This window comes from Cebus imitator, unplaced genomic scaffold (genome assembly GCF_001604975.1).
Source record: "Cebus imitator isolate Cc_AM_T3 unplaced genomic scaffold, Cebus_imitator-1.0 Scaffold145, whole genome shotgun sequence".
Taxonomy (NCBI): Eukaryota; Metazoa; Chordata; class Mammalia; order Primates; family Cebidae; genus Cebus; species Cebus imitator.
In genome coordinates this window covers 3,870,411-3,898,258 of record NW_016107460.1, presented here as the reverse complement: position 1 = coordinate 3,898,258, position 27,848 = coordinate 3,870,411, and the positions used below count along the sequence as shown (strand labels likewise).

General features: G+C 55.5%; 1 protein-coding gene across 4 annotated transcripts; it reads left to right on the top strand.

Moving 5' to 3' along the window:
• Positions 1–854: 854 nt before the first annotated feature.
• NADK (NAD kinase) lies at positions 855–27,140 on the top strand. Of its 4 annotated transcripts, none has more exons than XM_017542606.2 (12): positions 855–1,108; positions 14,097–14,315; positions 16,719–16,802; positions 21,144–21,273; positions 21,960–22,068; positions 22,184–22,269; positions 22,989–23,091; positions 23,740–23,894; positions 24,026–24,125; positions 24,200–24,357; positions 24,764–24,846; positions 25,361–27,140. In XM_017542606.2, the coding sequence occupies exons 2-12, from the start codon at positions 14,143–14,145 to the stop codon at positions 25,518–25,520; spliced, it is 1,341 nt and encodes a 446-aa protein (XP_017398095.1). In that variant the 5' UTR covers positions 855–1,108; positions 14,097–14,142; the 3' UTR covers positions 25,521–27,140. The 4 variants fall into 4 exon arrangements, with proteins under 4 accessions (XP_017398095.1, XP_017398096.1, XP_017398094.1 ...); XM_017542607.2 differs by lacking the exon at positions 855–1,108 and adding an exon at positions 2,134–2,253; XM_017542605.1 differs by lacking the exon at positions 855–1,108 and adding an exon at positions 2,531–2,715.
• The last annotated feature ends 708 nt before the right edge of the window (positions 27,141–27,848 follow it).

Genomic DNA, 27,848 nt, shown 5'->3' with positions numbered 1-27,848 from the left:
GAGGGTGGGTCCAGGTTTTTGAGGTTCTGAAGTCAACAAGGTAGCCATCCTTAAAGAATATAAAAAAACAATGCCCAATTATGTGGAGTCCACTGTGCCTTGAGCAGTGGCAGCCCTGGGGCTAATGAAGGTCTCGGCAAGGGGTACCCTCCCCAGGACCTGGTCAGGCAGGAAAGAGCCTTTCCTGACCCCGAGTCCCTTGGAGGCAGACCCTCCTCCGGTGCGCCATAGGCAGGGACCCTCTACTCCCACCCCAGTCCCCACGACAGCCTTGGACCCTTCTGTTCCTGCTGCTGGGAGTCCCTTCCCTTTGGTCTCAGCCCAAGCAAAACTGCCTCTAAGCCCATTCCAGGTGCCCTTCCCAGCTCTGGCCTTAGTTACTGCCAGTCAGACCTGTGGGTGAGGTGTGGTATGAGATCTTGGCCCCTGAATCTTCAAGGTCATATCTGGGGCCTGCCCTGAGAAATTGCACAACCATGTCAGCTGAAGGAAGTCACAGCCCTGGTTTTCTTTTCTCTCCTGGAGGCAGTCCTCAGGCCCAGGGTAGACAAAGGGCTTCCATGTTACAGATGGGGCAGCTGCTGTATCTCCCTACACAGTTGGACACCCGAAGGCCGCTTGCTGTGTGACCTGGGGCCTTCAACAGTCACTGGAGGCCTTGCAGAAGCGGGCGACTGCCTCCACTCTAGAAGATTCTACGGAGGCCTGGCCCAGTGCCTGGCTTGTTTGTGCTCCATCTAGATCAAGCATTATTATGCTAATGCTCATATCTAAAAACTCGGCTCAAGCGTTATTATGCTAATAATCTTACTCCCCCACCGGGAAAAAAACCGGGCAGCTCACAGCCGCTTCTGTGGGTGTGGCTGGTGGTCACTTCAAAACAGTTGGGTTTGCAAAATAACCCCGGGAGGAATTACAGAGCTTAAGAAATCCCCTCAAGTTCCCACAGTCATTGCTTCCTTTTCCAGCAACCCTTGGTGCCCTGCACTTTACTGAGGTCCTGGACTGGACAGCTGTGTGTTCCAGGAAGACTCGGCCAGTCGGTGTTCCTGGACTCTGGGTACTGGGTCCCCGGAGTCCTGACTGGACGGCAGCCCGAGCATAGCAGGTATGCGGGTGTGGGGAAGACCCGCAGAGGACTCAGGTCCATACCGAGCCCTGGCCAGGTGATCCACACAGGAAGTATAGACAGGGAAGGAACCTCAGAAAACAATGGCTGGGCCAGGTGCAGTGGCTTACGCCTGTAATCCTAATATTTTGGGAGGCAGAGGCGGGACAAAGTGGCAAAACCTCATCTTTACAAAAAAAAAAAAAAAAAAAATATATATATATATATATATATATATATATATAATCTGCTGAGTGTGGCGGCACCCGCCTGTAGTCCCAGCTACTCCAACCTGGGGGAGGATGGCTTCCATCTGGGAGGTAAACGCTGCAGTGAGCCGTGGTCTTACCACTGGACTCCGGCCTGGGCGACGGAATGAGAGCCTATCTCAGAAAAACAAAACAGTGGCTGGCACTGAGGGGCCAGCAGGTTACAGCAGCTGCTCGTGCACTGCCAGTTTACTCGACAGTTACCCAAGAGCTGAGAACTGCGCACAAGGCACATTGTCGGGACATCTGAGGCCTGAAGGCGCTAGTGGTGAGCAGCCACCAGTTCAGCGAGTGCGGGCTGGGTGGGGCCCGCAGTTCCAACAAACACTCCGAAGACCGCTCCTGTGGCTTTGGCCGCCGCCTCCAACTTCCCGGGTCCTCGGACCTGTGGGGTGCTCAAAACACCGCTCCCGGTACCCCTCGAGGAGGCCCGGACCACCAGGTCCTCCCTCCACTGCCAGCCTTGCGGTCCCAGGCGCAGAGCCCTGAGGCTGCGGTGGGCGTGCAAGGCGCACTTGGGAGCTGGAAGTGGGCGTGAGGCCAAGCGCGGTTCTCCAAGGTGCAGGGCCGCCCTCCCAGCCCCGCCGCACAGCCCCGAGGGAGCGCAGCGCCGCCGCAGCTGCTCCGCCAGGTTTCGGTTCCCAAATCCGCCACGGTCCACCCCGTGTCACAGCCCGGTAATTAGGGAATCAGCAGCGGGCGGGGCGGCCTCTCGCCGGGCACCAGCGCTCCCCTGAGCCGGCCCACTTGGTCCGCGAGGTCCCGCCCGCGGCGGCGGTGAGTGGGGGCGGGACGCCGGGCAGAAGCTGGGGTCAAAAGGCCGGGTGCGCCGAGGCGTTGGCTGGCGGACCGGGAGGCGCGTTCCGGACGCGGCAGGTGAGTGGGGACCGGAGCCCGCCTCGGGGCGCCGACCGCTGGCCACCCGCGTCACGGACGCGCGCCCTTCTCCCGCTGCCCGCCTCCACCCCCGGGCCGCCCCTCCTCCGCACCTCCCGCCTCTTTCCCGCCGCGGCCGTCGTCCCCCGCCCCGCGCGGGACTTCCCGGCGCCCGTCGGACCCAGCAGCTGCCCTGGGCGGCCCACGTGCGCGGCGGCGCGGCGGGGCGCATGCGTGGCGGGTGCGCATGCGTGGCGGGTGCGCGTGCGCGTGCGCGTGCGCGTGCGCACTGGGCGGCCGCGGCGCATTGCTGCTCGGCGGCGCCGGCGCCGGGGTCCGGGCGGCCATGGGGCAGCGGGCGGCCGGGGCGCCGAGGGTCAGGTAGCGACGGCGGGCGGCGGCGGGGCCTGCGGGCTCGGTCTGGCATGTAGACGCCCGCGCAGGCGCCCACGGCAGCGAACGGTGAGTGAGCGGCCCCGGCCCGCCGCCCGCCCGGGGTCGCCCGCCGCCTGGGGTCATCGCTGCCCGGGAGCGCGCGGCCAGGCGGGGAGACACCGGGCTGGCCCTGCCCACCTGCCCTGCGGGGGACGCCGTGGAGGCGCGGACCGAAGGAGGAGCAGCCGCTCCGCCCGGAACTGGGCACCTGCTCGGCCCAGGGCGAGGCTCGGCCGGGGGGACGGGTCTGAGGGAGGCCGCCGTCGGGCTGGCGCTCCGGGGCGGGGAAGGTGGGGCGGCCCGGCCCGGCCCGCGCTCGCTCGGTCACCTCTGCGTGGGCGGCCGGGCCCTCGGTGTCCGCGCTTCCGCGGGTGGTTTCAGTGAGCCGGAGGGGTCTTTGACTCGTGAAAGCTTAGAGGGGCCCAAACCTAGTGGGGAAGCAGTGAATAAAGGATTCTGTACAGCAGGATCGGCATGGAATTCTCCAAAAACACTTCTTTGATTCAGTGTCCAGTACTTGCCAGAAAATTCCAGTAGTCTGTGATGATGTTCCTGTAGCCCCGATGTCAGCGCGGGCCTTGAGCGCTGGTCGTTTTGTTAGTTGTGGGAGCAGGGCGCACCCAGCTCCGAAGGCCTGGTGGAGTTTTCCTTCCCAGGCCAAGGACCACCCACCCCCATTCCTCCTCCCCAAGCAATGGGATTCCTTTTGGCTTCGACTCCCGAGTAACAAGTTATTTTTCCTTTCTTGTTTTGGAACACGCTTCAGTTGTACATTCAAAACTTCATTTTTCTTGGCTCTTGGTGGGAATACATTTCAGAACTCTTCATTTGTTCTATGTCTCTCTGACCTTAGTTGGCCTGAAACTAACATGTTTGCCTTAATAAGTAAGGTTTTTTTTTTGTTTTTTGTTTTTTTTTGCTTTTTTGAGACGGAATCTCCTCTTGTCTCCCAGGCTGGAGTGCAGTGGCGAAATCTCGGCTCACTGCAAGCTCCACCTCCCGGGTTCAAACGATTCTCCTGCCTCAGCCTCCCAAGCAGCTGGGACTACAGGGGCGCACACCACAACGCCCAGCAAATTTTTGCATTTTTAGTAGAAACGGGGTTTCACCATGTTGGCCAGGATGGTCTCAATCCCTTAACCATGTGATCTGCCCGCCTGGGCCTCCCAAAGTGCTGCGATTACAGACGCGAATCGCCACGCCCGGCCTTAAGGTTTTTTTTTTTTTCCTTCTGCTGCCTTGTCTAAGAAGTAAGTTACTTTCACATCTTGTTAGATAACTCCTTTCAAGTCCTTATTCCCGAACATTGTCCCCCCAAGCCTCTGGAGGTCTTCTGCCCCCTTGGAACGTCTGTGTATGGCCTGTTTGTTCTCTGCAGGGGCTTCACTGTGACTTTGCAGCTGCTTCATGGTGTTAGCACGTTGATTTTAAGCAACGTGAGGGGTCACAGGTGCCACTGCAGTACCTGGGACAACATCGTCATCATTTGGAGGTGTCCCCTCCAGAGGTTTCTGTGCGTGTGTGTGTGTGTGTGTGTGAGAGAGAGAGAGAAACGGGGCCTCACTCTGTCCCCCAGGTGTGTGTGTATAGTGGCATGATTAGAGCTGCCTGTAACCCCAAATTCCTGGGCTCAGCTGAGCTTCCCACCTCAGCCCCCCGAGTTGCTGGAATTACAGCCCTGTGCCACCACACCTAGCTTATTGGTACAATTTTTTGTAGAGATAGAGTCTCACTGTGCTGTCCAGGCTGGTCTCAAACTCCTGGCCTCAAGAGATCCTTCTGCCTCTGCTTCCCAAAGTGCAACCAGTGTTTCTTTTTTCCTTTGAACTCAGAGGTGCCTTTACATTGCTGAAGTCAGTTGGCAGCCTGCTGTTTGGTTCCAAAACAGCATTTTCCCCTTGAAACAACTACTATAAGAAGTCGGGTTTGCAGGCTAGCACAAAATCCTGTTTGGGTCATAAATACTCAGAGTGAGGATCTCCCAGACAGCTGGCCCAGTCAAGAGCAGTCCTTCTGGAGCGGAGGTGGTGAACAAATGGGGGGAAGTGGCGCTTGTGATGAAAACAGAAAACAATCCGTTTGACTTTACTGAGCTTCACACGTGAGAAAACGTAGGTTTGACTTGGAGAACTGAGAGGCAGGTGGTGGTTTGTGTCCTGGCAGGAAGGTGCAGGGCCTCCCCCGGCAGCTTCACTTAGAATCAGTCTGTACCTGTTGATAGTGGCCATCCGGCTTCAGCCGTTGTGGACAGGTGGGTGTCTTAGTAAGGCTTTAGCGCATAACCCCAGATTTCATGTCTACTCTCTGTGCTGGTGGCTCATCCTTTGCAGTCTCTCCTGGCCCACAGTTGCCAAAGTCCTAACGTTAATACATGGGAATAGGTAAGTTAATAAAAAGAAGTGTTTGTGTTCTTCCGACAGATGGTGAAAAGTGTTCAGAGAAAAAGCAAAAGTGAGCCAGGTGGTATGTGAGGATGCCACACACACTTCGTGTACCTGAAAAGGTGGGGTGACTCCTGCCTCACCCTTGAGAGCTGCACAGACCCTCCTTTTCCTCATCTGCCTCTAAGGAGGTGGAGCCACCTCTAAAGAAAGCCCCCTTCGGACCTGTAATCTGCTTAGGTTTAATGAGGTCACAGGGTCAAGCCCTGTGGTCACGTGGCCATAGCACTTTCTAGAAAGTCTTTCTCGGTGTGTGTACTGCCAGTGTGCGTGCCAGCCCTAGGCATTATTTACTGGGGGGAGACGAGATGGGTAATTGAATGGGGGGTAAGTTTTTTCCAACTCAGGGTTAACAGGCTGAATGTGTCCCCGTTTCTGTCATGAAATACATTTTTCATTCAGTGTTTGAGCACATACTGATCGAGGTCTCTGTTTTATGTTTGTATTTGTGCATATGACTCTTGTTCATGTCCTTTGCACATGTATTTATTGGCATCTTAATGTTTTCCTTGCCACTTTTTTCTTTCTTTTTTTTTTTTTGAGACGGAGTTTCACTCTGTTGCCAGGCTGGAGTGCAGTGGCATGATCTCAGCTGACTGCAGCCTCCGACTCTCAGGTTCAAGCGATTCTCCTGACTCAGCCTCCCAAGCAGCTGGGACTACAGGGGTGGGCCACCACACCCAGCTAGTTTTTATGTTTTTAGTAGGGACGGAGTTGCACCATGTTGACCAGGATTGTCTGGATCTCTTGACCTTGTGATCCGCCTGCCTCAGCATCCCAAAGTGCTGGGATTACAGGTGTGAGCCACTGCACCTGGCCCCTAGTACTTTTTTCTAATAAAACTTCCTAATATAGAGGGTTTTGTTTGTTTTTTGATGGAGTCTCCCTCTGTTGCTCATGCTGGAGTGCAGTGGCATGATCTCATCTCACTGCAACCTCTGCCTCCTGGGTTCAAGCAGTTCTCCTGCATCAGCCTCCTGAGTAGCTGGGAAGATAATTTTTTAAAGTTGGTTTTAATATTTAATACTGTTTTATAAATTAGTTTACTGCTTAGTAATCAAATTAATCTTTGCAAGTAAATATGAACAGAGCTTCTAGGCTGGGTGCAGTGGCTCATACCTGTAATCCCACCACTTTGGGAGGCTGAGGCAGGCAGATCACCTGAGGCCAGGAGTTTGACAACAGCCTGGCCAACATGGCAAAACCCTGTCTCTAATAAAAATACAAAAATTAGCCAGGCATGGTGGTGGGTGCCTGTAATCTCAGCTACTCAGGAGGCTGAGGCAGGAGAATGGCTTGAACCCGGGAGGTGGAGGTTGCAGTGAGCCGAGATCACACCACTATGCTCCAACCTGGGCAACGGGGAGACCCTGTCTTAGAAAAAGAGACAAAAAAAGAAAAGAAAAAATGTCCAATGCTTTTTTCTAAAGAGATTTATAGTATTGGTTCTTACATTTAGGTCTATAATCCATTTTGAGTTAATGTTTGCATTTAGGGCTGGGCGCAGTGGCTCACGCCTGTAATCCCAGCACTTTGGGAGGCCGAGGTGGGTGGATCACGAGGTCAACTGATCGAGACCATGTTGGTCAACAAGGTGAAACCCCATCTCTACTAAAAATACAAAAATTAGCTGCGCATGGTGGCGCACACCTGTAGTCCCAGCTACTTGGGAGGCTGAGGCAGGAGAATTGCTTGAACCTGGGAGGCCGAGGTTGCAGTGAGCCGAGATCGCGCCATTGCACTCCAGCCTGGGTAACAAGCAAAACTCTGTCTCAAAAAAAAAAAAAAAAAAGTTTGCATTTAGTATGAGGACGTGGTAGGGCTTTATTCTTTTAGACACGGCTGTCCAGTTCTAGAACTATTGGGTGAAAAGATTACCCTCTCCCTGTTGAATCACCTCAGAACCTCTGTTAGAAATTCACGGACTATGTGTGTGTGGGGGGTCTGTGGCATCTATTCTGGGCTGTCTGTTCTGTTTCCTTGATCTATATGTCAGTCTTGATATAACACACTGTCCATTTCCCATAGTGTTACACAGGTTATTAACTCAGTAGTGTTAGCCCTCCGTGTTTGTTCTTTTTGACAGTATTTTTAGCTAGTCTAGATAAAATATTCATGTGAGTTTTATCAGCTTGTCCTTTCCTTTAGAAAAGCCTGCTTGGATTTTGATGGTTGGGTTTGTGTAACATTTGCAGATCAATTTGGTGAGAACTAAGATCCTAATATTAAGTCCTCCAATCCATGAACATGGTATGTCTCTCCATTTATTTAGATTTCCTTTCATCTCTATCAGCAATAGATTGTCGTTTTCAGTATGCAGTTCTTATGTCTTTTGCCAAATATATCCCTACATATTTTACATTTGTAATGCTATTATGAATTGTGTGTGGGTGTCTACATATATGTCTGTGTGTGTATGTGTCTATACATATATATAAATATATATATATATATATATTTTTTTTTTTTAAGATGAAGCTTCTCTATTGTTAACAAGGCTGGAATGCAGTGATACAATCTTGGCTCACTGCAACCTCCACCTCTCAGGTTCAAGTGATTCTCCTGCCTCAGCCTTTCAAATAGCTGAGATTAGAGGCATGTGCCACCATGCCAGGCTAATTTTGTATTTTTAGTAGAGTCGCGGTTTCATCGTGTTGGTGAGGCTAGGCCATGAACTCTTGACCTCAGGTGATCCACCTGCCTCAGCCTCCCACAGTGCCAGGATTACAGACTTGAGGCATCGTGCCTGGCCAGAAATTTATTCTATTTATTTTATTCATTCATTCATTCATTCATTCATTCATTTTTGAGATGGAGTTTTGCTCTTGTTACCCAGGCTGGAGTGCAATGGCGCAATCTCAGCTCACCGCAGCCTCCGCCTCTTGGGTTCAGGCAATTCTCCTGCCTCAGCCTCCCAAGTAGCTGGGACTACAGGCACGCACCACCATGCCCAGCTAATTTTTTGTATTTTTAGGAGAGATGGGGTTTCACCATGTTGACCAGGATGGTCTCTATTTCTTGACCTCGTGATCCACCTGCCTCGGCCTCCCAAAGTGCTGGGATTACAGGCATGAGCCATTACGCCCGACCCTATTTATTTATTTTTTTATTTTTTTGAGTCAGTCTCGCTCTGTCACCCAGGCTGGAGTGCAGTGGCACAGTCTCAGCTCACCGCAACCTCTGCCTCCTGGGTTCAAGTGATTCTCCTCCCTCAGCCTATTGAGTAGCTGAGATTACAGGCACATGCCACCATGCCTGGCTAATGTTTATATTTTTAGTAGAGACGGGGTTTTGCTATATTGGCCAGGCTGGTCTCGAACTCCTGACCTCTGGTGATCCACCCACCTCCACCTCCGAAAGTGCTGGGATTACAGGCATGAGCCACCACACCTGGCCAAATTATATTTTTAAATCTCAATTTCCTATTGTCCGTTGCTAGTTTATAGAAATACAGTTTATTTTTGTGTATTGAATTTGCCTCCTGAAACCTTGCTAAAAACTCACTTACTTGGTAGTTACTTCTTTATAGCTTCTTTATGATTTTCTGCATCTACAAGTACAGCTTCACTTGCTCATTTTCTTGTTTTAACAGACGCACATTCTATGCCAAGCCTTTTCTGTCTTTGTACTTTTTATTTTTTTCTTATATTATTGCACTGGCTGTGGCCTCTAGTTGAGATTTAGATAGGAGTAATTATACCAGACATGTTTTTGTAGGTTCTGGTTTTCATTGAATTTTTCACTTTTTTTTTTTTTTTTTTTTTTTAAACGGAGTCTCACTCTGTCACCCAGGCTGGAGTGCAGTGGTGTGATCTTGGCTCACTGCAGTGCAGCCTCTGCCTCCTGGGTTCAAGCAGTTCTCCCTCAGCTTCCCGAGTAGCTGGGACTACAGGCGCCCACCACCACACCGGGCTAATTTTTTTGTATTTTTAATAGAGACAGGGTTTCACCACGTTGGTCATGCTGGTCTCGAACTCCTGACCTCAAATGATCCACCCACCTCGGCCTCCCAAAGTGCTGGGATTATAGGTGTGCACTGCTCTGCCTGGCTGAATTTTTCATGTATTTGGATAAAACATTGATGTGTCTTTTTTTTTTTTTTTCTTTTTGATGGAATCTTGCTCTGTTGCCCAGGCTAGAGTGCAGTGACCTAATCTCGGCTCATTGCAACCTCTGCCTCCCAGGTTCAAGCAATTCTCATGCCTCATCCTCTCCAGCAGCTGGAATTACAGGCATGCGCCACCATGCCCAGCTGATTTTTGTATTTTTAGTAGATACAGGGTTTCATCATGTTGGCCAGGCTGGGTCTCAAATTCCTGACTTCAAGTGACCCGCCCACCTCAGCCTCCCAAAGTGCTGGGATTACAGGTGTGAGCCCCACTGCACCCAGCCTGGTTTGTCTTAAGCTAGGAAGATATTGACCCATGGGGGCAGTGCTGTCAGTTCTGGCTAAACATGAGAATACTCCGGGAGCTCTTTAAAGTACCACTGCCTGGCTTGTACCTTCAGGTTCTAATTCGTTCAGTCTGGAGGGCGCACATAGGAGTTAGTGTTTTTTTGAAGCTCCCAAGGTGATTGTGAAAAGCAGCCAGAGTGAGAACCATGGCTTTTTGGATATTCAGAGAACTCCTTGACTTTGACCTTGGCGTCGGCCCGGACAGTGTCCCTAGTTCCTGAACCTTCCTCCCGCCCACCTGGCCATCCGCCCGCACATCCTCGTTGTTATATTTGAGCTGCTGTTACCAAGTACCACAGGCATGGGGCGGCAGGGCAGACAACAGAAATGTGTGTTCTCTCCCTTCTGGAGGCTGAGTCCAAAGTCAAGTTCAAGGACCAGCTGATTTGGTTCTTTGTGAGTCCCTCCTCACAAAGGTGGCAAAGGCCACCTTCTGTGTCCTCACAGGGCTTCACTGTTGTGCTCAGTGGGGTGCGAACAGGTGTGGAGAAAGCTCTCTGGTGTCTTTTTTTTTTTGAGACAGGGTCTCTATTGCTTAGGCTGGAATGCAGCGGCCAACACAGTTCACTGCAACCTCAAACTCCTGGGCTCAAGTGATCCTCTGGCCGCAGCCTCCAAGCACCTGGGACTATAGGCATGTACCGCTGTGTCAACTTTTTTTGTTTTTGTTTTTTTGTAGAGACAGAATCTTGCTATATTGCCCAGGCTGTTTCTGAACCGTGGGCCTCAAGTGATCCTCTTTCTTCAGCCTCCCAAAGCTGTGGGATTACAGGAATGAGACACGATGCCTAGTCTGGTATCTCTTCTTACAAGGATGCTAATTTTTTAAGAAATTAATTAATTAATTTTATTTACTTTGAAACAGGGTCTTGCTGTGTTGCCTAGGCTGGAGTGTGGTGGCGTGATTTCAGCTCACTGCGACCTCTGCCTTCCGGGTTCAAGCGATTCTCCTGCCTCAGCCTCCTGAGTAGCTGGGATTACAGGTGCTTGCCACTACGCCCGGCTAATTTTTGTATTTCTAGTACAGATGGGGTTTCACGATGTTAGTCAGGCTGGTCTTGAACTCCTGACCTCAGTTGATCCATCTGCCTCGGCCTCCCAAAGTGCTGGGATTACAGGCATGAGCCACCGCGCCCGGCCGCAATGCTAATTTGATCTGATCAGACCCCACACTTAAAACCTCAATTTTTGGGCCGGGCGCGGTGGCTCAAGCCTGTAATCCCAGCACTTTGGGAGGCCGAGGCGGGTGGATCACAAGGTCAAGAGATCGAGACCATCCTGGTCAACATGGTGAAACCCCGTCTCTACTAAAAATACAAAAAATTAGCTGGGCATGGTGGTGCGTGCCTGTAATCCCAGCTACTCAGGAGGCTGAGGCAGGAGAATTGCCTGAACCCAGGAGGTGAGGTTGCGGTGAGCCGAGATTGCGCCATTGCACTCTAGCCTGGGTAACAAGAGCGAAACTCTGTCTCAAAAAAAAAAAAAAAAACCTCAATTTTTTTTTTTTTTTTTGAGACGGAGTTTTGCTCTTGTCACCCAGGCTGGAGTGCAATAGCACAATCTCAGCTCACTGCAACCTCCCAGGTTCAAGCATTTCTCCTGCCTCAGCCTCCCGAGTAGCTGGGATTACAGGCACCTGCCACCATGCCTGGCTAATTGTTGTATTTTTAGTAGAGATGGGGCTTCACCATGTTGGCCAGGCTGATCTCAAATCTCCTGACTTCAGATGATCTGCCCGCCTCGGCCTCCCAAAGTGCTGGGATTGCAGGTGTGAGCCACCGCACCCGGCTGACCTCATTTAACTGCTTTCTTAGAGGCCCACCTCCGTGTTCAGCCACACTGGAAGTTAGGGCTTCAACGTAGGAATTTGGGGGACTGCTGGGTGCAGTGGTTCACACCTGTAATCCAAGCGCTTTGGGAGGCCTAGGCAACACAGAGACCCTATCTCTACAAAAAAAAAAAAAAAAAAAATTGCACGGCCAGGCTCGATGGCTCACGCCTGTAATCCTAACACTTTGGGAGGCCGAGGTGGGTGGATCATAAGGTCAGGACTTCAAAACCATCCTGGCCAAGGTGGTGAAACCCTGTCTCTACTAAAAACACAAAAATTAGCCGGGCGTGGTGGTCAGCGCCTGTAATCCCAGCTACTTGGGAGGCTGAGGCAGGAGAATCGCTTCAACCACAGGAGACAGAGGTTGCAGTGAGCTGATGTTGCGTCACCACACTCCTGCCTGGGTGACAAAGCGAGACTCCGTCTCAAAAGAAAAAATAAATAAATTTGGGGAGGACATATTCAGTCCATAGTGCCACATTTACTATTTTTAATGCCGGAATCCACCTGTCCTGAGTTTACTGAGATTCGTCGTCTTGAATGAGATGGTGTATTTGGCTTTATTACAGAGGTTTGGCTCTACTGAGTAATTTCTGTTGTTTCCAAGCACGGCCCCTCTTCTGATCTTCTGAAACTTGTTTTATTCCATTTCTGGCTTTATTCAATTGAATGCTTAGTTGATGCTTCTCAAGGGTTGTGACCCAGCTTTGATGGGACTGAACCGCCCCGGTTCCATGTTTATGTCACTCACCTTCTGGGTGTTCCAGGTGTGGGTCTGACCTTCATTTTGATCCCTGAGTGGGTAAAGAGAAAGTTGAAAAACTTCCAAGTGGTTCAGGGCTTTTCTTTGTTTCAACTTTTATCTTTCCTGCATTTATTGTATCGTAATCAGAGATGAGGTATTCTAGGCTGGGCGCGGTGGCTCATGCCTGTAATCCCAGCACTTTGGAGACCTGGACGGGAGGATCATTTGAGGTCAGGAGTTCGAGACCAGCCTGGCCAACATGGCGAAACCCCTTATCTACTAAAAATACAAAAAAAATTAGCTGGGCGTGGTGGCACACGTTTGTAGTCCCAGCTTCTAGGGAGGCTGAGGCAGGACAATCGCTTGAACCTGGAAGGCAGAGGTTGCCCTGAGCCAAGATTGTGCCATTGCACTCTAGCCTGGGTAACAAGTCTCAAAAAAAAAAAAAAAAAAGATGAGGTTCTAGGCCAGGCACGGTATCTGACGCCTGTAGTCCTCCCACTGTTTTGGGAGGCTGAAGTGAGAGGATCAGTGGAGGCCAGGAATGGAGACCAGCCTGGGCCACATAGCAAGACCCTGTCTCTACCAAAGAGAAAAACAGTGGCTGGATGTGGTGCTGCACTCCTGTAGTCCCAGCTACTTGGGAGGCTAAGGTGGGATCCTGTCTTAAAAAAAAGAGGTTTTCTATCCTCGCTAGTTTTCTTTGAGGGCTAATATTGGTCAGTTTGGTAAATATTTTGTTGGCACTGAATTTATGATGCAGACTGTTTGCAGGGCATGGAGTTCACAGTGTATCTGCTGGTTCCATTTTATTGATTTGTTAGCTTTTCTGGACTAAGGTATTTGAAATTGCACACTTCTTCTCTCTTATTAATGTGCCATATTGTTTACAAGAAAGAGTCTGTCTTTCTTTTCTAAAGACAGGGTCTTCTTCATGGGCCACCATGCCTGGCTAATGTTTTTTTGGTAGAGAAGAGTTCAATGTTGCCCAGACTGGTCTTGAACTCCTGGCCTCAAGTGATCGTCTCTCCCCAGCCTGCCGAAGTGCTGGCACTGCAGACATGAGCCACCACCACACCTTGCCACACGGTGTGACTTTCTATTTTTTTCTTTTTTTAAAAAATTATTTTTTTTTTTTTGAGATGGAGTCTCACTCTGTCGCCCAGGCTGGAATGCAGTGGCACGATCTCAGCTCACTGCAACCTCTGCCTCTTCGGTTCAGGTGGTTCTCCTGCCTCAGCCTCCCAAGTAGCTGGGATGACAGGTGCATGCCACCATGCCCAGCTAAGTTTTGTGCATATATTTTTTTCGTAGAGACATGGTTTCCTCATGTCGGCCAGGCTGCTCTTGAACTCCTGACCTCACATGATCCGCCCTCCTCGGTCTCCCAAAGTGCTGGGATTACAGGCGTAAGCCACCACACTCAGCCAAACACTTTTTTTAAAAAATATTATTTAAAAAAACTTTTTTTTGAGATAAAGTTTTGCTCCAGTTGCCCAGGCTAGAGTGCAGTGGTGTGATCTCAGCTCACTGCAGCTTCAATCTCCCAGGTTCAAGTGATTCTCCTGCCTCAGCTTCCTGAGTAGCTGAGAGTACAGGCACCCGCCACCATGCCCAGCTAATTTTTGTATTTTTAGTAGAGGGGGGTTTCACCATATTGGTCAGTCTAGGCTGGTCTTAGACTCCTGGCCTTAGGTTGTCTGCCACCTCTGCCTCCCAAAGTGCTGGGATTACAGGCATCAGCCACCACGCCCGGCCAGGACCAGAAGTAGATTTTAAATATCTCTGGGGTGGAGACAGTCTATTTTCAAAGTACTGTAGTAAATTGGACCTCAGCCGTTTTTCCCCTTGATGAAATGGAACACACGTATGTGTAAATGACTGTTGTTTTACATGTATTTACTTTGCTTACGTTGTTTATTTTATTGAATTCAGGTGTCGGTGCTTTTCTGGCCGAAGTTCTCATTTCCCGACTGTGGAAATGGAGCAGGAAAACATGACCGTGAATAAGGCGTTGAGTCCCGGCGCGGCTGCGTACGGCTGCTCGGCCTGCCATGGCGACGAGACCTGGAGTTACAGCCACCCCATCCGGGGCCGCGCCAAGTCTCGGAGCCTGTCCGCCTCGCCCGCCCTGGGGAGCACCAGGGAGTTCAGGTACAGCCGGGAGGGCTGCTTCCTCCTCTCTTCCTGTCTCTCTGAGTTCATAGACGTCTCCTGAGCAGTCTGTGTCAAGGCATCCGGTGGTGGGGCTGGTCCCTGCCCAGGTGGAGCCGTGCCTGGTGAGGGAGGCGTGTGGCCCGTGGACATCAGCGTGCTGCTTTATCTGTCTGTATCAGCACGGAGCCGTCTAGCTGGAGCCCACGCTGACCCTTGGTGTTAGACCGAAGCAAACTCGGAGAGGAAACCTGTTTTTTTGAGACAGTCTCGCTCTCTCACCCAGGCTGGAGTGCAGTGGCACGATTCTAGCTCACTGCAGCCTCCGTCTCCCGGGTTCAAGCAGTTCTCCCACCTCAGCCTCCTTAGTAGCTGGGACTACAGGCACCACCCTCATGCCCAGCTAATTTTTGTATTTTTTGTAGCGACAGGGTTTCACCATGTTGGCCAGGCTGATCTTCAACTCCTGACCTCAGGTGATCCACTTGACTCAGCCTCCCAAAGTGCTGGGATTACAGGCGTGAGCCACCGTGCCCGGCCAGGAAACATTTGTGCTACAGAAGTCACTGGGGTGTGAGGGGACCTCCCTCTGGGCTCTGCTTGTCTTGGGAGGTGAACAGGCGAAGGCTGGGGTGTCTGCACGGTGACGCAGGGCTGGTCATGAGGGAGGCCCAGTCATGAGCGTGGCCTTGGGCGGCCCAGCCCTCTCAGCCCCACGTGTCGGGCAAGCGGCTCCCTCCTGTGCCCGGAGCGCCCACAGCGCCTGCTCTTGCACAACGCCACTTGAGCAACAATGCCCCAGGCTTCGCAGGACAAGGCAGCGTGATGGTGCCTGGGGATGTTGCTCTCGGTTCTGGTGACAGTAAATGTGGTGAGTTTCAGGGGAAGCTTGCCAGAGCCAGCACTGCGTCCACCACAAGGATCACGACTATCAAATGCAAGCAGCACTTTGTGGTGAAAGGAGCCTCAGAAAGCGCAGGGTCTTTCCCGGTGAGATGGGAGAGCCTGCAGCGCCTCCGCTTGGCAGCAGCAACGGGAAACAGGCTGCTACCAAGTTCTCTGTCTACAGTCACTGCGAGGGCTGGTGGCTGACTTCACCCTGCGGGTGCTGCGTCACTCAGCGCTCCTCAGAGGCAACGTCTGCGTGGCTCACCGTCTCCACCTCCGGACCACGCCGGCGCAGTGACTGCACGCTCTTGACAGAATCGCTTTTGCTTTTTTTCCTGTGGGTTCTTTGGCATAATGCACCACTTCTGTTTCACTCTGAACCTGCTGACAGCAGCCATGGGTCAGAGGCTGCCTCCGTCATGAGTGACAGGCACCTTCAGGGTGAGGTGGGAGAGAAGGTGGCAGATAAGCCCAAGCACAGCCTGTCCTTGGGAAGCAAACGTTAAATCCCAACACCCACTTAGAAAACACTGTTTTCCCCAATCATCTTTTAAGTTCCTAAGCAGGTAACGTTCTTACTTGGTAATGTACTTTACTTTTTTTTTTTTTGAGATGGAGTTTCTCTCTGTCACCCAGGCTGTAGTGCAGTGGTGCGATCTCAGCTCACTGCAATGTCCCCCTCCTGGGTTCAAGTGATTCTCCTGCCTCAGCCTCACAAGTAGCTGGGACTACAGGTGCCCACCACCGCACCTGGCTAATTTTTGTGATTTTCGTAGAGATGGGGTTTCACCGTGTTAGCCAGGCTGGTCTCCAACTCCTGACCTCCTGATACGCCCGCCTCAGCCTCCCAGAGTGCTGAGATTACAGGCGTCAGCCACCAATGGCCACGCCTGTGTCAGCTGTGGGCGCTCCGGGCACAGGAAGGAGCCGCTTGCCCAACACATGGGGCTGAGACGGCTGGGCCACCCAAGGCCACGCTCATGACTGGGCCTCCCTCATGACCAGCCCTGTGTCACCCAGCAGACACCCAAGATGAGCAGAGCCCAGTGGGAGGTCCCCTCACACCCCAGTGACTTCTGTAGAGCACATTTCCTGGCCAGGCGCAGCGGCTCAGTCTGCAATCTCAGCTCCTTGTTAGGATTGTAATCTAGACTCTTTAGAGGTGTAGTCTAAGGTTTGAGTACCAGATGCAGGCCCAGAGAGTGCCCCGGGGAGACACCACAGGAGTTCTGAGCCCTGGCGGTGCCGTTTACCATGCTCGGGCTGTCTCTCTCCCCGGCTTGGGTCATGATCTGTGGGGCATGGCAGCGTGCATGCTCCTCATGGGTGCCGCTCCAGTGCAGCCACAGACCTGGGCAGAACCTTCCAGGGCTGCTGTGTGGCTGCTGGGCAGATGGTGTTGGCGTCATTAGAGTTGCATGTATGCCTTAGCTTATACCGTCCTCTGTATCTGTGGCTGTCCCTGTGTGTCTGGTTTCAGGCCCTGGCAGCCCTGACACTGTCTTCTCCCTGCAGGAGGACACGCTCTCTCCATGGGCCATGCCCGGTGACCACTTTTGGACCAAAGGCCTGCGTGCTGCAGAACCCACAGACCATCATGTGAGTGCCAGGTCCCAGGAGGGGGGTTCTTGGGAGGGGAGAGCCCCAGACCGTCATGTGAGTGCTGGGGCCACGGGTGGGTGGGAGTCGTTGGGATGTGTGCAGAGTTGTGGGATTGCTGTGTTGAGGCAGATTCCCACCCTTCACATGAGAAGTACATGTTTTAGGTCATTTGAACAAAAAGCCACATGGACATTGTCCTGAACCCCCTGAGCGCAGGAATCTGAGAGAGAGCTCCCCAGCCGTGGCTTCTCTGACGGCTTTGAGAACATGGACGGCAGGCGACCCGGGGTCGTGAGCAGTGGACACCAGGTAGCCTGGAGACCAGGTCACAGCCTATGGGCATGGTGGCATCAGTGGCCATCAACATAAGACACGCGGGGCTGCTTTTTAGTTTCTAAGAGTAAGAGCTCTAGGGTGGGCTGTGTTGCTGTTTGACAGTTTTGTCAACACGTTCTACGTAAAGGCCCAGCATAGTGTCTTACGGGAAAAACACCACAGTGATCAACCTGACATCTGTGGTTTTTGTGTAAAGAATTAGAATCCTGGCGGTGCACAGTGGCTCACACCTGTATTCCCAGTACTGTGGAGGCCGAGGCAGCAGATCACTTGGGCCCATGAGTTTGAGACCAGCCTGGCAACATGGTGAAAGCCTATCTCTACAAAAAATAGAAAAATTGGCTGGGTGCAGTGGCTCATGCCTGTTATCCCAGCACTTGAGTGGCCGAGGCGGGCGGGCTCTCAGGCCTCTGTGCCTCCTCCCTCTGGGAGTCATGGACACCACTTTCTGCACGGCAGGACCATGCGGAAGGGCCCAGTGCTGCCGTGCGAGGGCTGCTCGGCAACTTGCCAAAGAGCAACATGGCCCTGTGAAGTGGGGCGGCCGCCGCATGGCACTTCGCTGACAGGCAGGCGCCCGCGCTGTGTGTGTGTCGCCCGCGCTGTGGAAGCTGGTGATGCACCGGGGAATGAGACCCCAGCCCTGAGCTGTCACTGAAGGTCAGGTCTGGCGGAACCTGTTCTGTAGCCTCCTGGGCTGTCACAAAGTCAGGTCCGGGGAGGCCTCTGAGTCATCAAGGAGCTGCTCTTTACACTGTGAGCAAGGCGGCGTGTGAGTCCTGGGCACAAAGGTGGCCGGCCTTGCCGCCTCCAGTTGCTCAGGGCAGACCCTTAGGGCGGAAGTCACTCTGGCGAGGAGTGTCTGTGACCCTCCACTGCTGCCGAATGCCCCAGGCGGGGCCCGACCCGTTTGCTTCCCCCCATCTAGTCCGTCTATACTTTGACAGTAAAATACAAGCAGCCCCCTGCACCGTTACTCGGCCGCCTGTGCCGTGGGTCCTGACCGTCACCCCACCTGCACACGCTGCTGCCCTTCATGGCTCCCAGACACTGACCTGCCTGGCTCCTCGGTGACAGTGACAGTGGCAGGCGGAAATGACCACGGCAGATGGTCAGGACTGCCTGCTGCGGCCTCACCCTCCCTTCCCTACACAGCAGCCACGTGGGTGACCCAGAGCGCTCCACTGTCCCCCTGGCCCTGCTGTGGGCTTGTCCTGCCGTCCCGTGCTTTCGCTGTCCCTGGCGGCCACCAGGCCTCTTCCCCCACTGCCCCGTGCCCTCCCTGCACTTCCTGGTCCTGGCTCGCATCTCGGCCACTGCCTTCGTCGGCCATCAGTCATTCGGACTGGGACAGGGCCGCCGGAGGGGCACATTCTGCCCCAGCCCTGAGACCAGGATGCACTGGGTGGTCCCCTACCTGCTCAAGGCCAGACAGCCCAGCAGCACTGAGGCATGCAGCTTTCTCGGCTCCTGTGGGAGCACGGCTCCCTTGGGCTCTGTGTGTCTGGGATCGTAACCTGGGGACACACTCACGTCGGCGTCCCGAGGCTGCAGTGGAGGGCAGCGCTTTGCACGCATTTCAGCCTGTGGTATTCCCTGATGGTCCAGAGCAGGACCCTGTGGGGCTGGCGGGAAGGCCTGCTTCCTGGTTTACTGTCCAGGGGACCGGCGGCCACGTGTGGCGAGGGGCGCGGATGGCAAAGAGCTTGTGGAGGGGCACGCGTGGCTGAGGGCATGTGGCATGGAGGGGCACGCGTGGCTGAGGGCGTGTGGCATGGAGGGGCATGCGTGGCTGAGGGCGTGTGGCATGGAGGGGCGCGTGTCGCAGAGGCGGCGTGTGGCGGAGGTTGCATATGGCGGGGCGCATGTGGGGGCAGCTTATGGCAGAGGGCTTGTCGCATGGAGGGCTTGTCACATGGAGGGGTGCGTGTGGCAGAGGGCGTGCGGCATGGAGGGGGGCGTGTGTTGTGGTGGTGCGTGAGTGCCTGTGTTTGTGTGTGGGCCACCCATGGGTGACGCAGTCTGAGTCAGAGCTGGCCAGGCTGTGGCCGTGTTGGCTTCACGCCACCTCCTGCCCTCCCATCCAATATCCACAGCCATGTGTGCCTGCAAGAGTTAGTGTCCCGCTTTGCAGGTGACCCAGGAGGAAGTCGAGGCACTGGTTTATGGTCACACACGGGTGCGTGCCTAGGCCTATGCACGACGCTGCTGCCGGTGGCTCTGGCTGGGCTCGGCTGAGCCTCAGGCTGGAATGGGTGCAGGCTGGGCTGCCGGGTCAGTGGTGACAGAGGGCAAGAGAGCAGGGTGAGCCGTGTGCAGGGCGGGGCTGTGCTGGCTGACCCTGCCGAGGACTGTGAGCCACCTGCACAGGGCCGGGCCGAGCCAAGCAGAATGTCGCAAGGGCTGGGCGTGAACGCCCTTCCACCTGACTGTGGCCTGAGGACGCCTTCCCTGGGGCAGAGCCGGTTCCGCAGGGCTGAGTGGGGCTGGCACAGGGCTGGGAAGAGGCTGGAGGCTGGAGGCTTGGCCATGAGGTCTGAGGACACGGGAACAGAGGGCTCGGTCCTGCCCGGCTCAGCGAGGACCAGGGAGCTGAAGTGTGGCCTTTGCTGCTAACCACGATTCTGGGGACTTTTTTTCAGTAGGGATTAGGCAAGAGGACCATGTGACCAATGAGGAAACTATGTTTTGTTTTGTTTGATTTTTTAAAGTTTGGGAAGCTCTTTTGACTTAGTTGCTTTTACAGCTTTACCAAGTCACATCACAGTTGTGTTTTGCTTTCAGTTTTGAGTATGCAGAACTTAGGATTCTAGTGTGAGCACAGTCAGGAGCATGCCACTGGAGAGGCCACGTGTTTGCCAAGCGTGGCCCAGATGCCGTGGACACGCCGGCCGGCTCCCAGCAGGCAGGGGCCACCTTTTGTGCCACGTGTGTGACCCGGGGCAGGCGTTGAGCTCATAGGGGATGGCATGAGTGACCTTACACCCCCCAGCAGTGCCTGCACAGGGTAAGTGAGTGCCGACCGGCTTCCAAAGGTCAGGAGAGATGGGCTGTGATCTGTGGCCCTGTCGGTGTTTGTGTTGTGGTTCTGGGGGTTGTTAGTGGGACAGTCACTCTCTCGGATAAGTCACTGCTGGGCAGAGGCATGGTGGGCAGCGGCTTTCTCGATTGGGGAACTTGAACCAACTGACCGGCGCTCTGGTGTAAGAGCTTCCCCTGTGGGGCTGAGGATGGGCAGTGAGCACTGACTGATGGCTGTCCACGCTGCACCCTCCCTTGGCTTCTGGAATAGGAGTGGGCTCCTTGATGTGTGTTCCCAGTTCTGGGCTGGGCTGAGGTGTTTTCTGTGACTAATGCGGTCATGGGAATCCCACCGGGGCAGGCCCTGCCTGTGGAGACACCAGGGACAGTGGTCGCGTCGGAGCCAGCACGGCACAGGCAGCCACGTGAGGGAGAGTTAGTAAGGTTAAAGTCCGTTCATGCAGGGGTGTAGTGAGCTGCCTGCAGGGCAGGAAGCCCGCCCTTGAGGGTCCTGGGTCTCACCTGGGGTCATGTGCAGGGGATCCTAGGGGCAGAGTCTCCACATCATGGTTTGGGTTTTCTCGGGGGGCTGAGGAGGGCACCAAGCAAAGGGTGGCCCCGCCGTGAGCTTCTGTGGTCATTTCCACCCCAAGACTGTCACTGCGCAGCCAGGCAGGCAGGCGGCTGGGGGTTGTGGAGGGCAGCGGTGCCCGGGCAGGGCGTGTGGGCCTGAGCCTGCGTGCAGTGGGCCAAGCAGCTGAGAGACCGTCACTCTGGACCCTGCTGACCTCGACCTGTCTCTGTGGCCAGGCTCCAGCACCAGGTGGCTGGGGGTGCCGGTGCGACCCTTAGCCTGGGCCGTGGCCGCCGTTGAGCGCATTTCCTTGGGAGTTGAAAACACCTTTTTAAGGATTTGTTTCTTTTCTAAGTCCTGCCCCTCCTCTTCAAGGGGAATCACCGCCACGTGTCTTCCTCCCCAAGGCACATTCAGGACCCCGCAAGTCAGCGGCTGACGTGGAACAAGGCTCCGAAGAGCGTCCTTGTCATCAAGAAGATGAGAGATGCCAGCCTGCTGCAGCCATTCAAGGAGCTCTGCACATACCTCATGGAGGCACGCGGGCTGCGGGGGGGCCCTGGAGGGAGAGGGGTCCTGGGGTGCACACGGAGTCGGGGGGCCTCCGTGCGCATCACCACCCATGAGACCATGGGAACCGTCTCAGCTGCTGGGAAACAGCTGCTTGTCTGGAACTGGACGGAGCGGGGTCTGCCCAGGGTATCTGGGTTAGTGTGGGCTGCTGTGAAAAGCACCAGACTGGGAGGCCAGCAGTGACCCAGGGGGTCACAGCCCTGGAGGCTGGGAAGTCCAAGATCAAGGGGCCGCATCTGGCGAGGGCAGAAGAGCAGGCACGGGGAGCGAGATCAGAGCCGGGAAGCCCACTCCTGAAACCACAGTGTATAACAGTGTTAGTTCTTGAGAGGCCTTCCTGCTGTGCCTTCTCTGCAGAGGAGCAGGCGTTGGAGGTTGGGGGCCAGGGCTGGAAGCCCACTCCTGAAGTCACAGCGTTAGTAGATTCCTGAGGGGGAGCCTCTGCCACCCAACCATCCCTTAAAGGTCTCGCATCTTAATCCCGGCACGTTGGCGCTTACGTTTCAGTGTGAGCTTGGGAGAAGCAGGCATGCAGGCCATGGTGCCAGGGCTCTGGTTCCTGACTTACGCCAGTGCCCGTAAGTCAGGAACCTCCCGGCGAGAGGGCAGGGTCTGCACGTGGAATGAGCAGGTGGGCGCTTTGCTTCCAGGAAAACAACATGATCGTGTATGTGGAAAAGAAAGTGCTAGAAGACCCTGCTATCGCCAGCGATGAAAGCTTTGGGGCAGTGAAGAAGAAGTTCTGCACCTTCCGAGAAGGTGCGCTGTCGGCAGAGTGTCCTCGGCTTCCCCGGCACGGTTCCCCACCTGATGGAAGCTTCCAGCACTGCGCCAGGGAGGGGCCCCTGAGTGACGCCTGCGTTTTGTTTCCTAGATTACGATGACATCTCCAATCGGATCGACTTCATCATCTGCCTGGGGGGGGACGGGACGCTGCTGTACGCTTCCTCACTCTTCCAGGTGAGGCCTTGGCATTCCCAGCACACGCCAGCTTACGGTCGTGCCGTGTGTAGAGGGGCTTGCAGTGCATGGCTTCACCGCTTTCACTCCCGTAGCTTTACGAGAGAGCAGTCGCCTAGAGCGGCCTAGCACAGCGGGGCCAGGGGCGGTATGGACGCAGTGCTACAGCTGGGGGTGGCCAGAGCCCGCCTGGGACAAGAGTGAGGGGTGCAGAGCAGCGGGTACCAGGGAACAGCCCTCCCCTGCTGGCCCATCCCCTCCGGACCTCCTTGGAGCTCCTCTTCCTGGTTTCTCAACTGCGTGGCTCTCCCTGGGGCCGCAGGGCCACCCTGTGCAGGGGACCCTGGCTCTGCCCTTGGCCCACTGCTTGTCCGTGCCATTTGGAAGTACCCACGGCCCGCCCTGCTCTCCTCATTAGCCCCTGTTGAACTCGAGGCTCTGACCCCAAGGCTGCCTCCCATCCGCCCCCGCCGCCTCCCCCGCCCTCCACGCCGCAGGGTCTGCTCAGCCTGGTGCCTTTGCTTCTCCCCAGCTCCCCCCACCAACCTCGGCCCTGATGGCCCTGGCCACCCTGGCCTGGGATGTCCCCCTCCACTCTGTCCACATGGCCAGTCCCTCCTGCAGAGGGTCGGGTTGCTGTCCCCAGAGCTGGGTTCCTCCTGAGGTGCTGGTGGCAAGCTGGGGGTGTGGGCGCTGAGTGCCTCTCTGCTGACTCACAGGGCAGTGTGCCTCCCGTCATGGCCTTCCACCTGGGCTCCCTGGGCTTCCTGACCCCGTTCAGCTTTGAGAACTTTCAGTCCCAAGTTACTCAAGTGATAGAGGGTGAGTTCGAATGTTCTGGAACCATCAGCAGCTCTGATCATGCCGTCTTGCTTGGCTGGGGGGGTTGTTTTTATTTAATGATGCATATGGCAACACTTAAAGGTTTCCAGATTCAGGGATTTCTAAGTCGAGTGGGTCAAACGTTTTTTACTAACACTGAGAAGTTTCAGCAGATCACGGGTTCAAGCTGCCGTTGTCTGTTGGCTAGAAGTGAGCAGGTTCTCACTCTGTGAAGGCGCACAGGTGTTGACCAGGCACGGTGGCTCACGCCTGTAATCCCAGCACTGTGGGAGGCTGAGGCGGGTGGATCACGAGGTCAAGAGATTGAGACCCCAGGCCAACATGGTGAAACCCCGTCTCTACTGAAAATGCAGAACTTAGCCGGGCGTGGTGATGCGCGCCTGCAGTCCCAGCTGCTTGGGAGGCTGAGGTAGGGGAATTGCTGGAACCTGGCAGGTGGAGGTTGCAGTGAGCCACCACTACACTCCAGCCTGGTAACAGAGTGAGACTGTCTCCAAAAAAAAGGCACAGAAGTGTCAACTTAGGAGAAGAAACAGCCCCTCACCCTGCTGGCCTCCCTGGGCTGGGTTCCCTGACCCCGCCAGCCTCCCTGATGGATCCATGCCCTCTGACCCCGCCGGACCTCAGGGAACGCAGCTGTTGTCCTCCGAAGCCGGCTGAAGGTCAGGGTGGTGAAGGAGCTCCGGGAAAAGAAGACGGCCGTGCACAACGGGCTGGGTGAGAACGGCTCGCGGCCTGTGGGTCTGGACATGGATGTTGAGAAGCAGGCCATGCAGTACCAGGTGGGTGGGTGGCTCCGGCCTCGTCAAGGGTCCCGGGTGGGGGGACCTTCCGGAGAGCCTGGGTGAGATGGGGGTGTCTGTGAGGTGCACGGGCGCCCCCACCCTGAGTGTGCCGTGCTGCTGCCCTCCAGGTCCTGAACGAGGTGGTGATCGACAGAGGCCCCTCCTCCTACCTGTCTAACGTGGACGTCTACCTGGACGGACACCTCATCACCACGGTGCAGGGCGACGGTAAGGCCCGCTGCGCTGTCCTGGGGCCCCGAGCGTCCTCGGGCGGGAGTGACGCCTGCGCCTGTCCCTGTCAGGAGTGATCGTGTCGACCCCGACGGGCAGCACGGCGTATGCGGCCGCGGCCGGGGCCTCCATGATCCACCCCAACGTGCCGGCCATCATGATCACGCCCATCTGCCCCCACTCGCTGTCCTTCCGGCCCATCGTGGTCCCCGCAGGGGTCGAGCTGAAGGTCAGAGCCAGCGACGCTCCTCCTTTTCCAGTTTGTGAGTCATTTGATCCCGTGCAACGCAAAGCCGGGACCTAGCCCCTGGCCCTGCTGCGCTGGCTCCAGCCTCAGACGCGGCCTCGGCATCCTGGGGCCGTCCCTTACCCCCTCAGATGCAAGCCCTGCCTTGCTTGGGGCCCAAGCTCTGTCCACCGAGGTGCCTGGGGCCCGGGTCTGAAGGGGCTTCCCGCCATCGCTGGCCTCTGGCGGCGTGGAGCTGGGCCGGCACCTATCGGATGTGCAGGCCGCCATCCGCAAGGCAGGGTCGCTGCTGCACAACCTTCGGCCTCGGCCGAGCAGCCAGGGGTGGGCGCCAAGAAGCGTCCTCCCTACAGCTGGGTGCCCACACCTCTCCCTGCTTGACCCTCAGATCATGCTGTCACCTGAAGCAAGGAACACGGCATGGGTGTCCTTTGACGGACGGAAGAGACAAGAGATCCGCCACGGAGACAGGTGTGGGCTACAGGCCCGCTGGGCATCGCAGCTGACCTCCTCCCTGGGCCAGGCAGTGCCCACCCTCTTGGGGTTGGCCTGGGGACACAGCTTGTCCCCTAGAGCACCAGAGGGCTTGAGTCCCGGGCCTCAGAGCATTACAGTCGGGGGACCCGTGCCAGGGGCAGTGGTTCACACCTACAGTGGCACATGCAGGCCTGGTCCCAGCAGAGGCCCTAGGGTGTCCCCTCTGGCACAGCTGCCCACCTCCTCCTCCTGGGACCTCACCCCTGAGGGCCCCGGGGCAGTCTGTCAGCTTCCTGCGCCATCTCCTCCAGGACCTGGGGTGGTTATTCCCAACACCCATGGGGCACCCCTGAAGCCTGCCTTGGGGAGGGACAGTGCCAGTCATTCCTGGGGAGGGAGGGTGTTGGCGGGGAGCCCCTGGGGAGGGAGGATCTGGGGGGAGCCCCTGGGGAGGGAGGGTCTGGGGGGCCCTCCTGGGAGCCCCGGCTCAGGCTCGTCTCTGCCTCAGCATCAGCATCACTACCTCATGCTACCCGCTGCCCTCCATCTGTGTGCGGGACCCCGTGAGCGACTGGTTTGAGAGCCTCGCCCAGTGCCTGCACTGGAACGTCCGGAAGAAGCAAGCCCACTTTGAGGAGGAGGAGGAGGAGGAGGAGGAGGAGGGCTAGGTCGAGGCTCGTCCAGGCCTGAATCTTTCCACTGTCTGTTTTTCTGCCCTCCGTGCACTCTCTGGGGACACACCAATCTGTGTGTGTCTGTGAACACCTCTGTCTAAATGGCACGACCACTTCCTTTCTGTAGCTGGGTTAGAACCTGGGTCTGCCTTGTGTCCAGATCAGCTGTTTTTTTAACATTTTAAATCTGACTTTTTTTGCATTTCTAAAAAAGCAAAGTGAGAAATGGGCTGGGAGCTATTTTGTCCCGCTGACTCCCTACCCCCTTCCCCCCTCACCCCCGTGGGTCCCCGGAGCATGGCCTCCAGCTGCCGGAATTCCACGCCAGATCAGTCAACTGAAATTCAGAGGGGTCAGAGTGACTCGGCCTGTCCTTCCATGTTGACAATAAATGTCTCACCCAAAAGCCTTCCTCGGCGGCAAAGCTTCTGCTCTCGGCGTGAGCCTCCTCCCTAAAACCTCTGCAGGGAAATCCAAGCGAGGCGCCATTGAAAGCAGGGGCTTGCTGGTGGCTGGCAAGCTGGTTTTGTTCTGCTCAGTTTCTGGAGAGGGCTGGGTGCATCCCCCACCCTTCCCGCGCGAGGCCGGCCCTGAGTGTGGGACCCACAGCGGGAGGAGCTGGCGTCTCCGCGACCCACGCCTTCCTCAGTGTAGCTTCTGCTCCCAGGGAGGGGGTTTAAATCCTGTACATACTTTTTAAAGGCTGTTTGAAACTTTTTGAAGTGCTTATGTACATATTTTCTTGTACACACTTTTGTGAAGATTTCGAGGGGAAGCGCGTCGTCCTACCATTAAATGTTTACGTTCCTGCTCTGCAAGACACCGTCCTCAGGGACCATTCGGGGACCATTCTGTTCAGCGCCATCCTGAGGGTCCGGGAGATGGGGTTTTCCGGGCTGCTGATCGGGATCCCTTTTGTTTTGTAACTAATGAGAATTTTGAGACTAACCCAAGTGAAGGACTCAACACAGTGATTTTCCTCCTGCCTCTCCCATGAGCCTCCGGCCTGCATGTGGGCGCTGCGTGCCCCGGTGCCCATGTCTTCCACAGGCACAGCGGGCACAGGTGTGTGGAGGCTGTGGTCAGGGCCTAGGGTCCTGGTCGCTACTGCCCAGGCATGCATCTTTTCAGTACCTGCTCATCTGCTGGATTGTAAGAACAGGAAGTTTGGAGAGGTGCTGCCCGCAGCCGCCCGGCCCAGCCCAGGCACGTGTCTGCCCTGCTCACCCCCATCTGAGCACCTCAACTCTGCAAACTTCAGCGTCCAAAATCCCGGGGTGTGATTCTGGGCAGTGGGCCTGGCTGTAAGTCAGCCATGACCCTGAGCACAGGTGAAGCCTCCGCCCGCCCAGCCACGGGCGCAGGAGGAGAGAGGGACCAGTGCCCAGCATTAGGGCCGGAAGACAGCCGTGTTCGGAATTCCAGTCACTCACCTGAACAAAAGGCATGAACTGACCTCTAAAGCAGCCTGAGATGGGAATGATCTAGAAAACTTGTGATTTTTTAAGTAAATTTTAATGTTTCATATTAATTTCTTGAAAATTTATTAAATGTCATTGAAAGCCTTACTACAATTTTCAGATCCTTTCAATAAACAAGACTTGTAAAAAAGAAGTTGGGTTAATAACAGCTTTCTTCTGACACCTTGTAACCAACACAGAGGGGCTGTGCAGGGTCACCCCCATTAAATGCCAGCCCAGAAATGGCCATCTGTTAAACGACATGGGGCCAGCGGGGTGACCTTCCCAAGGGGCTCTGTGGTGTCCCCAGGGCTGGGGGTGCTGCTGCCTCTTCTGGGCGGGAGGGGGAGTGCTGCCCTGGTGGGTGGGTAGCAAAGCCCAGTCCTGGACAGAAGGGGCAAAGCTGAGGGGCGAGTCGACTTGGGCAGGCTGTGTTGCTCCCAGAAGGGCCACAGACCAGAGGGGAATTGAGTCCCTGCATCCCCGGGGCCAGCAGAGTTGGAAGGGCCCCTCCATCCGGGCTGCCTACGTCAGGGGCAGCCACAAGCCAGGTGAGGACCCCTGGCCCCTCGGCCCGGCCTAGGCGCTGACGTCGGCTTCCATCTTCCCTCCAGCGACGTGGTCCCAGGTGGCGAGGTCCCTGCGCCCCCCCAGGCCCCCCCCACCCCATCCCTGTTGTCCTAAACGACGCCCCAGATGAATGTGGCACAAGGCTTTGCCAGGCGCGTCTGCCCTACACACATGCAAGGCCAGGAGAGACCAAAACGCAAAACCACCACCCTGTGGGCACCTGTGCCCCTGGCACCCTGCCCGTTTTGGGGACGTGAAAGCCTGGGCTGTGGGCCCCTCCCTACTGGCTCTT

Coding starts and splice junctions, on each gene's coding strand:
- NADK (XM_017542606.2), top strand. CDS start 14,143: ATGGAGCAGGAAAACATGACCGTGAATAAGGCGTTGAGTCCCGGCGCG. Junction 14,316..16,718: donor GGGAGCACCAGGGAGTTCAG/GTACAGCCGGGA, acceptor TTCTCCCTGCAG/GAGGACACGCTCTCTCCATG. Junction 21,274..21,959: donor TCTGCACATACCTCATGGAG/GCACGCGGGCTG, acceptor CTTTGCTTCCAG/GAAAACAACATGATCGTGTA.